General features: G+C 40.2%; 1 protein-coding gene across 2 annotated transcripts in view; it reads right to left on the bottom strand.

The window, feature by feature from the left end:
• The window catches only part of mov10a (Mov10 RISC complex RNA helicase a), a 19,087-nt gene extending 3,488 nt beyond the window's left edge, over window positions 1–15,599 (bottom strand). The window contains exons 1-21 of one of the 2 annotated variants that reach the window (XM_017479562.3): window positions 15,425–15,597; window positions 15,046–15,145; window positions 14,676–14,872; window positions 14,202–14,443; window positions 12,597–12,852; window positions 11,159–11,296; window positions 9,191–9,353; window positions 8,846–8,997; window positions 8,574–8,744; window positions 8,348–8,495; window positions 7,877–8,038; window positions 7,687–7,790; window positions 7,438–7,535; window positions 7,265–7,363; window positions 5,272–5,383; window positions 5,050–5,167; window positions 4,699–4,890; window positions 4,558–4,620; window positions 3,545–3,670; window positions 3,207–3,295; window positions 2,642–2,760 (exon numbers count right to left, since the gene is read on the bottom strand). In XM_017479562.3, the coding sequence (XP_017335051.1) occupies window positions 2,642–2,760; window positions 3,207–3,295; window positions 3,545–3,670; window positions 4,558–4,620; window positions 4,699–4,890; window positions 5,050–5,167; window positions 5,272–5,383; window positions 7,265–7,363; window positions 7,438–7,535; window positions 7,687–7,790; window positions 7,877–8,038; window positions 8,348–8,495; window positions 8,574–8,744; window positions 8,846–8,997; window positions 9,191–9,353; window positions 11,159–11,296; window positions 12,597–12,852; window positions 14,202–14,443; window positions 14,676–14,872; window positions 15,046–15,145; window positions 15,425–15,543 (2,968 nt within the window). In that variant the 5' untranslated portion in view covers window positions 15,544–15,597. Of the gene's footprint in view, window positions 1–2,641; window positions 2,761–3,204; window positions 3,296–3,544; window positions 3,671–4,557; window positions 4,621–4,698; window positions 4,891–5,049; window positions 5,168–5,271; window positions 5,384–7,264; window positions 7,364–7,437; window positions 7,536–7,686; window positions 7,791–7,876; window positions 8,039–8,347; window positions 8,496–8,573; window positions 8,745–8,845; window positions 8,998–9,190; window positions 9,354–11,158; window positions 11,297–12,596; window positions 12,853–14,201; window positions 14,444–14,675; window positions 14,873–15,045; window positions 15,146–15,424 lie in introns of those variants that run through there. The other variant, XM_053683492.1, reaches the window with a different exon arrangement.

Raw genomic sequence — 15,599 nt, 5'->3', positions numbered from 1 at the left:
ATCTTGGCCATTCTTTGATGAAGAAAACTGTCACCTTCCAGCACTATAACGACCCAAAGCACAAATCCAAGTTAACTAAGAAATGCTTCAGAAGATCAACAACAACAAAAAAAGGGGGTAAGATGATCTGTCTACCTCTCCTCAATCCACCACCAGGGTGCGTACATCATTGAAGTAGGTAATAAATTGTGACCATTTTGCCAAAAATGAGTCACCCCTGCCTCTGATGATGTACTTGATTTGTTCAAGTTTTAAAAAGAAGATTAAATCTTTAAGCCAGACTGATATAGAGGGGGGTTGTGGAGAGGTCCAAGACAACAGTATTCTGCGCCGAGCAAGTAACGATGCAAAGGCCATAACACTAGCTTCTTTATGGTTCAGAGGTTGACGCTGAGATGGAACACCAAAGATGGCAATTAAAGGACAGACATGTAATTTGATTTTAAGAACGTCAGACATAGTTTAGAAGAAAGAGCCACAAAAGTTCTGCAATTTGGGACAGAGTGCAAACATACGACTGAGGTTACAGGGTGAAAGTTTGCATTTTTCCACACATGTCAGGAACATTGGGATATATTTTAGACAGTTTACTCCTAGAGAAGTGAGCTCTATGGACCACTTTAAATTGTATGAAACTAAGTCTAGCACAGGACGTGGTGGTACGTATATTATCTAACGCTCTGCCCCAGTAATCATCCTCAAGCTCCAGGCCCAGTTCCTCCTCCCAAGCACTAATGGTTTTGATATTGTAAGAATCGTCCTGTGACCAGATCGTTGCATATATCCATGAAATAATGCCACCCTTATTAGGATTCAGCTTGCACACCTCTTCCCATGCAGACTTTGTAGGTAAGGAGGGAAAACCAGCGAATAGGGAGGAGACACAATGCCTAACTTGAAAGAAACGGAATAGGTGAGACGGAGGCAGGCTGAATGACGAGGATAATTCAGAAAAGTTTGCAAACACATTATTAATGAAAAGATCCTCAAAGCGTTTCAGACCCTTCTTTTCCCACAAAGAGAACGTGGAATCCATAAAGGAGGAGGGAAAGAGGTGGCTATTACATATAGGTGCCATGGTTGAGGCCGAGATGTATTTAAAATGACGGCGAAACTGATAGAAAATTTTTAGAGAGGTACATACTATTGGATTATCCGTGTATTGTGAAAGGGATATAGGAAGGGAGGAGAACACCATAGCAGGGAGGGAGGTTGAAGTACAAGACTTCGCTTCTAAGTGGCACCATGGAAGATAGGGGGCCTGCACCCAGAGCACCAGTTTCTGAATATTAGCCGCCCAATAATAATACATGAAATTGGGCAAGGAGAGGCCACCACTTAGTCGACTCCTCTGAAGTGAAAATTTGGAAACCCTGGGAGTTTTCCCTGCCCATACAAAAGAGGAGATTAATTGGTCTATATTCTTGAAGAAAGATTTGGGTAAAAACAAAGGGATGGACTGGAAAAGGTAGAGGAATTTTGGAAGAATGTTCATTTTTACTGTGTTTATTCTACCAAGAGGGGATAGTGGTAGAGCTGCCCATCCTTGGAAGGCCGACTTCAAATTATGAAATTAAGGGTGTAAAATTCGCCGCCATTAACGCAGAATAAGAACGGGTGACATTAACTCCGAGATATTTGAATTTTGAGTCCTCCAAATGAAAAGGTATTTCAGTCTGTTTTATTTTTTGGCCAGATTGGTTTATGGGTAAGCATTCACTCTTCTGTAGGTTCAGTTTATACCCGGAAAATTTCCCAAAGTCATTTAATATGCGTATTATCTCAGAACTAGATGCAATCAGATCTGTAACATAAAGTAGTAAGTCATCAGCATATAGGGTTAGTTTATGTTCAATTCCTTTGCAAATTATACCCTGAAATACAGGAAGAGTTCTAAGCGCCATCGAGAGAGGCTCAATTGCTATGGCTCAATTTTATAGCAATTTTGAAAAGAAGAGTGGAATACAATCACCCAGTCTAGGTGTGTTAAGTTAGTAGACTCTTACCCAAAAAGAGAGTCCTGTATTATAAGCAAAATGTGCTTTAACAAACTATTAGTTAAAGGGTGTGCACATTTATGCAACAAGGTTATTGTAAGTTTTTTTCCCCCTAAAAAATAATTCTATTTGTTTTTCATTAGAATTTTGGTGGTTGCTATAATCACAAAAGTGGAACAAGATCTGACTTGATTTATCTTGATTTCATAAAAACATGCCATTTTAACAGGGGTGTGTAGACTTTTTTGTATTTCCACTGTACTGCTAAAAACGCATTAAACTAATAAAACCTTTTTAAAAATCATCCTTCCATTCTTTAGTGCCGTGTGGACAAATCACTCCTGTCAGTATAGAACAGTGAGAGACAATGTTGGTTTTGTACATTCCCAAATTTCTGTCATTGTAGATGTTGCTTTAGTGTCTGGCATAAGAGTACACCTCACCAGAGGTTTTTCTGCACGTTACATCAAGAGAATCGGGAATACTGTGATAATCAGCACCACACACACAAACTGACTTGAACGTCACCAAAATTACTGTAATTAATTATTCTTACTCGTTAACATCATTATTTCCTGAGAAGTCTGTTAAGGATAGAAGACTGAAAACAAATCAATGTGAATATTTCTGAGCAAGATACATACCATCAGCAGAGGTATGGATTTTTAAAGATGCCAGTCGAGTCACCACATCGTCCTCCCCCTCAAAATCCTTGTAGTCAAAGCCAGTGTAGCCCTGCTCTTGTTCACAGTACTGAAAAAACCTAACATATACACAGAATTGTATTTGGTCATCCGTACCCATATAGACTCAGTGTTCACATTATCAGATACACCCCATAGGTGCACTTTGTAGGTATATAAATCCTGACTGTAGCCCCACAGTTGCTATGTAGATTATCAGCATACACCATGCATCAATGAAAGGGACTGCCATAGGACCACCACTGGCCACAATAGTTTGGTCAATTGAAATAGGCCTAACTGGGCTTTTATGCCACGAATCACACACAAAAGAACCCATTTCAGTTACTAACACTACAAAATGTGGAAAAGTTCAAAGGGCGTGAATACTTATACAAGGCACGGTATATGGATTAGCACATTGGGTCTAACTACTGAATAACTGTATACTGTTTTGCATTAGAAAAGAATGAACTAGTTTGAAATTCCTACATGTGTCCTAAAAGTTTAAGATATTGTGTCCTACCTCTGCCAGGTGGGATTCTTGCTCAGGATGACAGGGTTTCCTACCACAATAAGCAGAGCTTTGGCTCTGGTCATGGCTACATTAAACCTCTGTGGCAGAAGAGAAAAAGGTTCAGACACAGAACTTAATGCTATGCTAAGCACTACAAATACCTGTCCAACAAAGTAAACAATTTAATTCTTATACAGGAATGAATAAATAAATAAAGAAAAAATACATACTACATCTACCAGTCCATTACTTTAGTACCCCTTAGAACCGTTTCCTCAGCATTAACCAGTATTGGTCTAATTCTGACCTAAACGTAAGCCCCAGCCACAGGGCAAAAATAGGTATACCTTCTCATTTGTGAGGAAACCAATGTTAAAATCTTGGTCCATCTTAACATAGCTGTTGCTGCTTCTGACTGCAGACACCATGATCACCATTTTCTCCTGCCCCTGGAACTCCTCCACTGAGCCCACCTGTAGCACCAGGTACATAAGTCATACCTCGTTTTGGTGTAAACTTTCTCACATACACTCACCAAACATTTTATTAGGAACACTATACTAATACTGGGTAGGGTCTCCCTTTGCTCTCAAAACAGCCTCAATTCTTCATGGCATGGATTCCACAAGATGTTGGAAACATTTCTTTGAGATTCTGGTCCATGTTGACATGATTCCACACCATTACACCACCTCCACCAGCCTGGACTGTTGACACAAGGCAGGTTGGATACATGGATTCATGTTGCTGGTGCCAAATTCTGACCCAACCATCTGTGTGCCTCAACAGAAATAAGAGTCATCAGACCAGGCTAGGTTTTTCAGTCTTCAGCTGTCCAGGTTTGGTAAGCCTGTGCCCACTGCAGCCTCATCCTGAGATGCTTTTTTGCTCACCACAACTGTACAGGCTGATTATCTGAGTTACTGTAGTGTTTTTTCAGCTTGAACCAGTCTGGCTATTCTCCACTGACATTTTCTCTTTAGTGTACCATTCTAATTGAACTCTAGAGGCTGTTGTGTGTAAAAATCCCAGGAGATCAGCAGGTATAGAAATACTCAAACCAGCCCATCTGGTACCAACAGTCATACCATGGTCAGCATTTTGTCACCATTCTGATGGTTGATGTGAACATTACCCAAAGCTGCTGGCCCAAGTCTGCATGATTTTATGCATTGCACTGCTGTCACATGATTGGCGGATTAAATAATTGCATGAATGTGTATGTGTACAGGTGTTTCTAATAAAGTGCTCTGTGAGTGTATAATCAGCAACATGTAAATAATCTATGTTTACCAAAGTCAGAAACTTATCATGATCAGGTCTCTAAATATAAGCTAGTTCCAAGGAAAAGCTGACAAACCTTAATGTCTTTCCACTGATGTAGTTCTCTGACTGCTTTGAGAGCTTTCTGCATTTTATCCACCTGGTGAAATATATTTTCAAGTTAATGAATCAAAAATCTATCCACATAGATACTAAAATTAGCTATGAGTATTCTTACTTGCTTCCTGTAGGGAGCAATGATGCCAATGTCACTGGCACTGAGTTTGGGCAGACCCTTCTTTCCATGACTTTGCAGGAGTTTTTTGAGGTAGCCGATGAGGACCTCTATTTCGCTCACATTGAAAAAGGATGGGCTGTTTGCTTCTCTCTCATCTTTTCCCATCACCCCATGGAATATCACTGGGAAGCCCTGGTCAATAACACAATGTTGCCAAACTGAACACTCAGCACACAGTCTCCATAACAAGCCACATTCTCCACAGGCGTCAGTCATAACATTACCTTGTGAATAGCCAAGAGCTGCAAAAATTTCTCATGGGAACTGCTACAAAGCATTAGACTGAAGTACCTGTTTCGGAAGGTGCTCCCACTTGCAGAAGGCCTCTCGCTCCATTTGATTTGCAAATACTTGCAGCTCATTGTCATAGAAAAGTTCATTAGGGATTTTCAGAATAGCAGGATGAGACCTGCAAAAATAAGATGAAACAACTGAACATTAATTAGCTTCAGAACCAGTTGGAATAACCTTGTAACCATGGAAACAAAGCCAAAGGGGAAATGAAAATGGCACCTATAGTTACGTAGTAGCTTTGTGACAAAACAACTGTCATAACCCTGGCGGCCATCTTGGTTCTTCTGATAGAGGGAGATTTGGGTCATCAGTCTCTCCAACAGTGAAAGCCCTGTTTCACACCCATGGATATTACAGCCAAAGAGCATGTTTAACACTCTGAATTTTGCATTCCAGAGTAAATGTTAAAAGCTTAACTATTCTGCTGAGCCCAGAGTCTTACTACACATCTAAATATTTAGTCATACAACCCCAATTCCAAAAAAGTTAGAACAGTATGGAAAATGCAAAAAAAAAAAAAAAAAAAAAAAAAAAAAAGCCATTTGAAAATTCAGTTCACCCTGTACTATATTGAAAACACATTATTTGATGTTTTACTTTGTGAATTTAATTTATTTTTTGAACTACACTCCTTTCAAATCTGATTGCAACACGCTCCAAAAAAGTTGGGACAGTCGACTGTTTAACACTGTGTAAAAATCACCTTTTCTTTTAAGAACACTTATTAAACATTTGGGCACTGAAGACACCAGCTAGTTGAGTTTAGCAAGTTTGAAGTTTAGCAGGAATTTTCCTGCATTCATCCATTATGTATTTCTTCAGCTGTGCTGTACTGGGCCTTCATTGAATTACTTTGCGCTTCATAATGCACCACACATTCTCAATCTGAGACAGGTCAGGACTGCAGGCAGGTCATGCTAGAACCCACACACTCTGCTTACACAACCATGCACTTGTAATCCGGGAAGAATGTGGTTTGGCGCTGTCCCGCTGGAAAATGCAGGGACATCCCCTGGAAAAGAAGACGTCTGCATGGCAGCATATGTTGCTCCAAAACGTGTACATATCTTTCTACATTAATGGTGCCCTCAAGATGTGAAAGTTACCCATGCCATGGGCACTGACACACCCCTATACCATGACAGATGCTGGCTTTTGGACCTGACGCTGATAACAGCTTGGATGGTCCCTTTTCTCTTTGGCCCGGAGAACACGACGGCTGTTTTATCCAAAAACAAAAACGGCTTGACGGTTAAGGCTCTGGGTTACTGATCAGAAAGTCAAGGGTTCAAGCCCTGAGCCCAGCCCAGCACTGCCAAACTGAGCAAGGCCCTTAACCCTCTCTGCTCCAGGGGCGCTGTATCATGGCTGCCCCCAGCTTCCTAATATGCGAAAAAAAAGAATTTCACTGTGCTGTAATGTATATGTGACTAATAAAGATGCATTATCATTAAATGTTGACTCGTCGTACCACAAAACACGATTCCACTGTGCTACTGTCCATCTCAGATGAGACCAAACCCAGAGAAGTCAGCGGCAGTTCTGGACAGTGTTGATGTTTGGCTTCTGCTTTGCATAGTAAAGCCTTAACTTGCACGAGTGGATGCAGCGGCAAATGGTGAATCCGAGCCCAGGTCAAGATATCATTACAGACTCATGATGGTTTTTAAGACAGTGATGTCAGAGGGATTGGAGATCACGCGCATTCAGTGGTTTTTGGCCTTGCCCTTTAAGCACAGAGATTTGACCGGATTCCTTGAATTTTTTAATTATATTGTACACTGTAGAAGGTGAAATCCCCAAAATCCTACAGATTTGTCTTTGGGGAATGTTGTTCTCAAAGTGTTGGATTATTTGCCTGTTTCATCCAATAAGGCTTCTTATATTCTTAGATATATTCTATCATTAGACAATTGCCTCACCTGTTTCATATCACCTTCTTATTTCAACTTGTCTCATCGCTATTAGTCCTAAATTGTCCCTGTCCCAACTTTTTTTGAACATGTTGGATGTATCAAACTCAAAGTAAACGTTTACCTTCAAAAAACTATGCAGTTGATTAAGTAAAACATCAAATGCCTTCTCTTTATACGTTTTTTGTTTTAAATACAAGTCAATGTACATTTACAAATCACTCCTCATTGTTTTTAGTAGTTTTTCCCATACCGTTCCAACTTTTTCGGAATTGGGGTTGTACAACAGTGCGAGTTACCCAGTCCGTGTTGTTGTGCCAGTGGAGATCTAAGGACAGCGCCAAGCTGCTTAGGGTCTCCAGCCAAAACCAGCTGGCCCTTCTCGGGATGGAGAAGACCTGAGGAAACATGATTCAAGAAATGACAACAGAAATGATCTTGCACTTTCAAACAGACTGTCATACTTACTTACCAGCAATTCCGACAACACATTCAGGTTCCACAACTTGCCCAGCCTCATCTATGAAGATGTGCGTAAAGTGACCCACTGGGATGCCTCCAGATACAAGCCTGAAAACAGTTCAACCAGTAGCTCAGGAACACTATTATGTAAGATGCTGAATGAAAGTCATTTTTAGAGGTAAGATGAGTGGCAAAAAAACTGAAATCGTGTTATGCTACATGTAGTTATAAAATACTGTTAGGGCAGAGGGGCTTTTACCTTCCAGCAGTGATGAGCGTGACCACGATGATGGTGTAGTTCATCAGAGTTTCCTTTGAGGGCAAGATGAAACTGTCCTGCATTTCTAGCCAATTACTGTATTTCTGTAAAGAGACACACAAATAAATTAAGATAAATAATCTCAACACAAACCTTTCTACAGGATCGATTATGTAGCATGTATGCATACCAGTAGTTTCAGTGGCACAGTACGGGGGTCTCTACTGCAGGCATAGAGACGAAACAGTCGATGGGCATCCACGAATCCCAGCAACCTCTCACACAGCAGATCACAAGCACTATTCGAAGGTGCACAGGCCAGAACATGGACACCAGGACCAGATTTATTCACCTAAACCACGCAAACATGCAAAGACACCATTGGTTTTCACCAGTGAACTATTTATATTACTTCCTTTTTCTTTTCTTTTTTTTTTTTTTTTTTTTTAAATACACTGCCAAAGTCTGTCAGATTTGTTCCATCGAGATACATCATCTATTTTACAGCATTAATTGGACCCTTGTAATATTAATGTTGATGAATGGTATACTGAAACATCAAACCACAATTTACACAATGGATTCAGTTCCAAGGTCCAATGGGTGCGGTCTGATTTCCTGATTCTCAATTATGCACATTCAGAAATATGCAATGATATACCTGTTTTATGGCCTCGACCAGCGTGACAGTTTTTCCTGTGCCGGGTGGACCAAAGATCAGGTAGGGGGCAGGTTTATATTGGCCAGACAAAATGTGTTGCACTGCTGCCTTCTGCTCAGGGTTGGTCTCCAGATCTCGGTTGTATATCCTGCACAGTAATAATAATTTGTATTCAAAAAATATACTTTTGGTTATCATATGGAGTTAATGGTTGAATCTGAGTGACCTTAGCTTTGGCAGGGCCGCCTGCTTGACTCCATTGTGAATGGGAAACAACACGTCTCCCAGCCTGTGTTCAGCCACCAGCTGTACAGCTCGATGCTGGAGCTTAAGTGGGAAGCGATTGAAGCTGAACTCCACATTAAACTTCATTTTGGGAATGAATTTCTTTATAAGCCTACAGAACAAAAAAAGAAAGAAAAAAATTGGTCCAACAGTAGCATATTAATTCATGGTATAAAAAAAATACTGATTCTCAAGGCTTGTTGCCCTTCTTACTTCTTAGAAAACCCCAGCTTAACACTCTCCAGCTCTACACGATGAACATAGCCTTTATACACAGTGATAGGCTGGGCCTTATCTTCAGACAAATACACATTCAAGTTATCTCCTCTTAGCACAGATGGCCTGTTCTCTGCCACGCCAGGTACCTGAGACAGAGAGAGACAGAAAAACAATAAACCCAATCCAAATAAATCCAATCCAAATGCTGTTAAATGACCTTGGGTGTTAGGGAAGGAATTAGATAAATTAGAACACAAACAAATAAATAACAAAAGGACTCACTACTGTATATTATACCACTTACACCTATTTTTTGGACATGAAAGAATTGGCACTCACCCGCAGTACAAGTAGGTTTTTGTTCATTTTGTCCTGTTTCATGGTCTGGCCATACAGATCATACTTCTTTATATCCTCTTCCATTTGAATCTCCTCTAGGTGTAGGATAAGTTGGAAACGTTCAGCATACTGCTTTACAGACATGGGCGACTCCAACAAACCTCTGAGAATATGAAAAAACTCCAGTAAGCAATGGTAATACATGCACTTGTGTATATTTGCAGTTTGCACCGGGTTTTTGCACCGGGTTTGAACTTTAAGACATTATGAAAGTCTGTCAAACATATACAGTATCTCACAAAAGTAAGTAAACCCCTCACATGTTTGTAAATATTTGATTATATCTTATCATGTGACAACACTGAAGAAATGACACTTTGTTACAATGTAAAGTAGTGAGTGTACAGCTTGTGTAACAGTGTACATTTGCTGTCCCCTCAAAATAACTCAACACAGCCATTAATGTCTAAACCGCTGGCAACAAAAGTGAGTACACCCCTAAGTGAAAATGTCCAAACTGAGCCCAAAGTGTCAATATTTTGTGTGCCCACCATTATTTTCCAGCACTGCCTTAATCCTCCTGGGCATGGAGTTCACCAGAGCTTCACAGGTTGCCCCTGGAGTCCTCTTCCACTCCTCCATGACGACATCACAGAGCTGGTGGATGTTAGAGACCTTATGCTCCTCCACCTTCCGTTTGAGGATGCCCCACAGATGCTCAATAGGGTTTAGGTCTGGAGACATGCTTGGCCAGTCCATCACCTTCACCCTCAGCTTCTTTAGCAAGGCAGTTTTCATCTTGGAGGTGTGTTTGGGGTCGTTATCATGCGGGAATACTGCATACCGATCATGCTCTGCTTCAGTATGTCACAGTACATGTTGGCAATCATGGTTCCCTCAATGAACTGTAGCTCCCCAGTGCTGGCAGCACTCATGCAGCCCCAGACCATGACACTCCCACCACCATGCTTGACTGTAGGCAAGACACACTTGTCTTTGTACTCCTCACCTGGTTGCCGCCACACACAGTTGACACCATCTGAACCAAATAAGATTATCTTGGTCTCTTAATCCATGTCCTTAGTCAGCTTGTCTTCAGCAAACTGTTTGCGTTCTTTCTTGTGTATCATCTTTAGAATAGGCTTCCTTCTGGGACGACAGCCATGCAGACCAATTTGATGCAGTGTGCGGTGTATGGTCTGAGCACTGACAGGCTGACCCCCCACCCCTTCAACCTGTGCAGCAATGCTGGCAGCACTCATACAGCTATTCATTTAGGGAACCATGAATGCCAACATGTACTGTGACATACTGAAGCAGAGCATGATCGGTATGCAGTATTCCAGCATGATAATGACCCAAAACACACCTCCAAGATGACCACTGCCTTGCTAAAGAAGCTGAGGGTGAAGGTGATGGACTGGCCAAGCATGTCTCCAGACCTAAACCCTATTGAGCATCTGTGGGGCATCTTCACACAAAATATTGACACTTTGGGCCCAATTTGGACATTTTCACTTAGGGGTGTACTCACTTTTGTTGTCAGCGGTTTAGACATTAATGGCTGTGTGTTGAGTTATTTTGAGGGGACAGCAAATGTACACTGTTACACAAGCTGTACACTCACTACATTGTAGCAAAGTGTCATTTCTTCAGTGTTGTCACATGAAAATATATAATCAAATATTTTCAAACATGTGAGGGGTTTACTCACTTTTGTGAGATACTGTACATCCTTGTTGCTTAAGCCTTCTGTTCAGTTTTAAATTATGCACATTCACTTTATTCACTTAATTCACTTATTATAAAAGAACATAATAATATGGCACAAATATAGCTTTCACAGATAATAAGTGAAATTATACTGAGGTTTTTGCATTTGAGACTTGACTTGGGTCAATGGGGCATTGATTGCTAAGTAGTGAACAGAACCTAAATGGTAAACATTTCTGATTAGCAGAAACTCACCTCGCTCTGTGAAGCTGCTGCCTGGCTGTAGGAGAAAGTTTCTCACCATCACTATTCCAGTGGTGGACCAAGTTCTTCAGGTAAGCGGAGTACTTATAGTCTTTGAGCTTCACAGGCTGTTTTAAAGCATGCGTCATGCTGATACAGAGAACAGAAAAAAAGGAAAGAATAACTGCACTGAATCCATGTAAATCCATTCAATGTTCATGTTGCACACAAATCTTGTAAAAGCTCCTATAGGGAATTTTAGTACTGTGAATAAGCCTGTCACAAGAAGTAATTTTAGTGGACGATATATAGTCCCAGAGATAACTGCGAAGAACAATATTATTGTCATTTTAAGACCATTTTATGCCACTGATCTAGGCTAATGATAATAGCATAGGTTTTTTTTCTTCTGACAAAAATATGCTTTAAATTTAGTCAATATTTTGTCATGTCATATTTATTAATTTAAGTCAATTTTACTCTGACTAAAATGGCTTTGAATATTAGTGGCATTTTAGTTGAAGAGAAAATGCAAAAATTAAAACAAATATTTACACATTTTATATATTAGCATAAACATGGTTTTGTGTCATTTCGTACAGAAACAAGTTGTAATATTAGGTTTATGTTGTGTAAATGTCGGATTAATCTCATGTGTGTACATGATGCGTTTGGGTGAGTTAATTAACCCGCTAATAAAGCACTTCAGTTTACCGATGTTCATTCACTGTTCAGCTTCAGCTCACGTGGCATAAGCAGCTTAAACCCGACATTATTGACTATGACTGGAATATTTGAAACACTAGAACTATTCTTAAATGCAAAGAATAGAGCTGACGAGAAGAAAGAAGCAGCACGAATGGTTAAAATGTTGGTGTGCCAGGAATCCCCCCCTAGCACCGGCCGCTGTGTGCAGTTCAGTGTTTGCCACCTGACGCCTGACGTATTCTCCAAGCTATTGATCTAGTTCCGTTTTCTTGTTTGTGTACGTTGGATTATCCCTGTTTTTGCTGTGCACTGATTGCCTGGCCTGTGCCTGTGTTCTGTTTACTGATTTTGTCTGCCTGACATGGTGCTATTCACTCTTATGTAAACAAACACGCATGTAAACACAATGGGCATTATCAAGGTCAGCAAAAATTTTCGAGGTCATGTCCATATATCGTACGATAAGTCGATAAAGTAATCATCATGACAGACCTAACTGTGCAAGGCCATTGGTGTGACGTGTCGAAAGCAGATTCTGCCTTTCAAAATGTTTCAAAATGCATTCATGCCTTATGCCATAATGCCTTTAAACAATAAAACTACATCAGTAAATAGTGTTGAAAAGACTGACTTACTATTTGGCAAGGTAACAGTACTTTCCACCAATTGAGCTTGATTTTGTAATCCACCCATTATCTTTCCTATGTTCTGGGAAGAGAACTCTACATTCCAGTAGACTTACCTCTCAGGAGGCACACCCTCCTCCACCACTCGGTCCTTGGGGCGATTCTGCCCTTTCTGTCTGGCTCTATATGGACTTGTTGGGCCCAGATCAGTGCTCAACTGAGTGTGCACCACTGCCTCAATTTCCCTCACAATGCAGAATGGTTTGGGGGGTTCTGAAGACTCGGACTCGGGGCAGAACTCAAAGTACATCGTGGCTGGGAAATAGCCATAGTTGCGAGCTTGGTACTTCACCTCAACTGCATAGCTCTCACCTGGTAGACATTAACAGGTTTTAATCAAAAGAAATATTTTATTTATTTGTTTTTACCTCGCACAGTCAGATTCCCCGAGAGATGCACCAATCCCCCATTTTCTATTTTTGATACTTATATTTGAGCTCCAAGCATTGGCCAAGACCCAATACTGATCTGATTCTGTCATACATACTCGTCAAACAAAAGCACTGAAGCACTCTGACCTTGCCACAATAAGCAAAATATCACAGTGGTGATAGCTTATATAAAAAATACTAGAAAAATTAAAACAATTCTAAAGGAAATTCAGTAATTCCTCAGCTGTGAAAGACCAACATTGTTCTTTCCATTGCAATCAATAGTAAATTCTTCATAAGATATAGCCAATAGTAAGAAGGTAATTATGGAAATAATTTCACCAGGGCTTTAAGAAAGGACATGCTGTATATTGAACATTCATTTTAAAAGATCCGAATTGTGTCAATCAACAGCCACTTTCTATCTATAAAATGAATGTCAGAACGTATGCCAAATCCAAGACTGATCCAACATTCAGGATCAACCCTTATACCAATACTCAGTATTGGATCAGTGAATCCCTAGATTCCGATATTGAATGTGAACAAGTAAACCATGCATCCATTATTAATGTGTGTTATACCACTGCACTGTTGAATTCTCAATTCTGATTGGTCATAAGGGGTTGATTAATTTTCCAGCTACGAGACAAATCACAGGTTTACATTAAAGTGCTTGTTCTAATACATTATTGTATATAGGGACTTGTATGGTGCATCTTCCAATAAACTAATTAAAAAATAATAAAAAAATATTTTCTTTTGTTGATATGGTGAAGTTTTCTGTGAGGAGATTTTTTTATTGAGTTTTGAGTGTCAACACTGTGAATCAGAGGTAAAGCTTCTTTACGTTTTCAAACACAGGAAAGTCATCACAACAGAGAGCTTTGTTGTATGCGGAAAACGTGGCAAGCTGCGTTTTTTGGCTTATTAGCTTGAGATGAAAAGAGAGTCTGTCTATTTATAACTGTTACAAGTTCAAATATGAATGTACTTGTCTCACAGCAGTTTCATAACATTAACTATAACTGCAAATGGTTAAAAAAGTATAACGTTCCTTTCTCATCTCATAAGTGCTGGCAAACTGCTATACTTCAGGATGTGCTGCATGACACCACCCCGTTATTATCATTTTTCTGTAACAGTACACACCGTTATCTATTTTTTTTTTATATAATGTAGAATGGAAATTAAATATCATGTTAAAATAGTGGCTGATAATCTTATTTCCATCTGAAATATATACAGTAGTAGGTTTAGTATGAGATCATTCATAGAGGCTTTTCTCACCTGGACAAAGGAGCAGAGGGGAAACCCTGCTCACTCTCCTCTCATCAACTAAAGTGAAGCAACGTATCCTGTGCAGCGCTGTGTAGAAGGTGAAGTGAATGCACTTTTGTCCTTTATTTACGATTTGGAACTTCACCACATACACTGTGTCTAGAAGCTCAATATTGAGCACGACCTTTCCATTTCTGCCTACAGGAGATGATGTGACCTCGATGCCTCCCTTGTCAGAGATAAGCTGTGGTCTGTAAAGAATGATAAAATACCAAAGATTGATTGGTGTTTAAAAAAAAAAAAAAACTTATACGTGGACAAGACAGATATGTTATAAGGTGCATCTGTATCCATAAACTGAGCATTGGTTTTGCTGGTGAAGTCAAGATCTGTTCTTTGTGCTGTGGTAATCGCAGTTTGTTAGAAAACCTAACTTGGCAGAACTTCATCACTGCTGGATACAGCAACGGCTCTAGCCTTTACCTGTTTGCCCTGAGTTTTTTAAGGGTTTCCTGAGCCAGTCGTTTTTTTGGCATGAGGACAGGGTTGACACGGGGTGATGAGTACGGGGCACCTTGTCTAGAGTCTGGAGCTGTGCTGTCTTCATGATCAGGTCTCGAGCCTACAGTCGGATTTGAGTGTGTCCTGGATCTCCACTGGTCACAGTAGTACAGACGTATCTATGTAAGAGAATTCAGGAGAGGTACCATATATATGAGAGAGAGAGAGAGAGAGAGAGAGAGAGAGAGAGAGAGAGAGAGAGAGAGAGAGAGAGCGAGAGCGCAGCAGTAGAGACTGAGGAAAAAGTAAGAAAGGCGCAAAAAATAGACAGACACATAGAAAGGGGACTTACCTGAGATTTGCCATGCAGGACAACTTCACCTCGTCTTATACTGGCTTTGTTGAAACACACCAAGGCGGAGACCAACCTAGAAAAAGCAGGTCCTCCTTCCCTAAGAAACCAGGAATTGGGACAGTCACAATCATACGACCATTAGTCATCATTACCATACAGTCTTGTCTGGAAGAACTTCACAAACACAATAAACACACAATTATTATGACAGGCTATTTTTTGTATTTCTGCTGGACATATAACCCGAACTACGTGTAGCATTATACCTTAGGGTTAAGAATTACACTTAGTTTAAGAATGATACTTTATTTAAAAGGTTAAAGCTATTTATTGCAAACGAGCCTGCAGAATAAACAGAAAGCTTTCCCATTGAAACCTTTTAAACTCGAGGTTGTAAATGTCTCGAAGTTCTTTTTTGTCCGTTTTTGATTTTCTCTCCCCCAAGAACTCGATGAAATCCAAGCCAACTTCGCAAACTTCTCTGAGTGAAGGCATTGCTCTGTTAAACAGCTGCTAGAGTTACAGTTCCTCTGCTGTGTAGTAACCCCTTC

Source organism: Ictalurus punctatus, chromosome 11 (genome assembly GCF_001660625.3).
Source record: "Ictalurus punctatus breed USDA103 chromosome 11, Coco_2.0, whole genome shotgun sequence".
Taxonomy (NCBI): Eukaryota; Metazoa; Chordata; class Actinopteri; order Siluriformes; family Ictaluridae; genus Ictalurus; species Ictalurus punctatus.
Note: the sequence above shows the minus strand (reverse complement) of the source record. Positions and strands in the feature narration are given on the sequence as shown.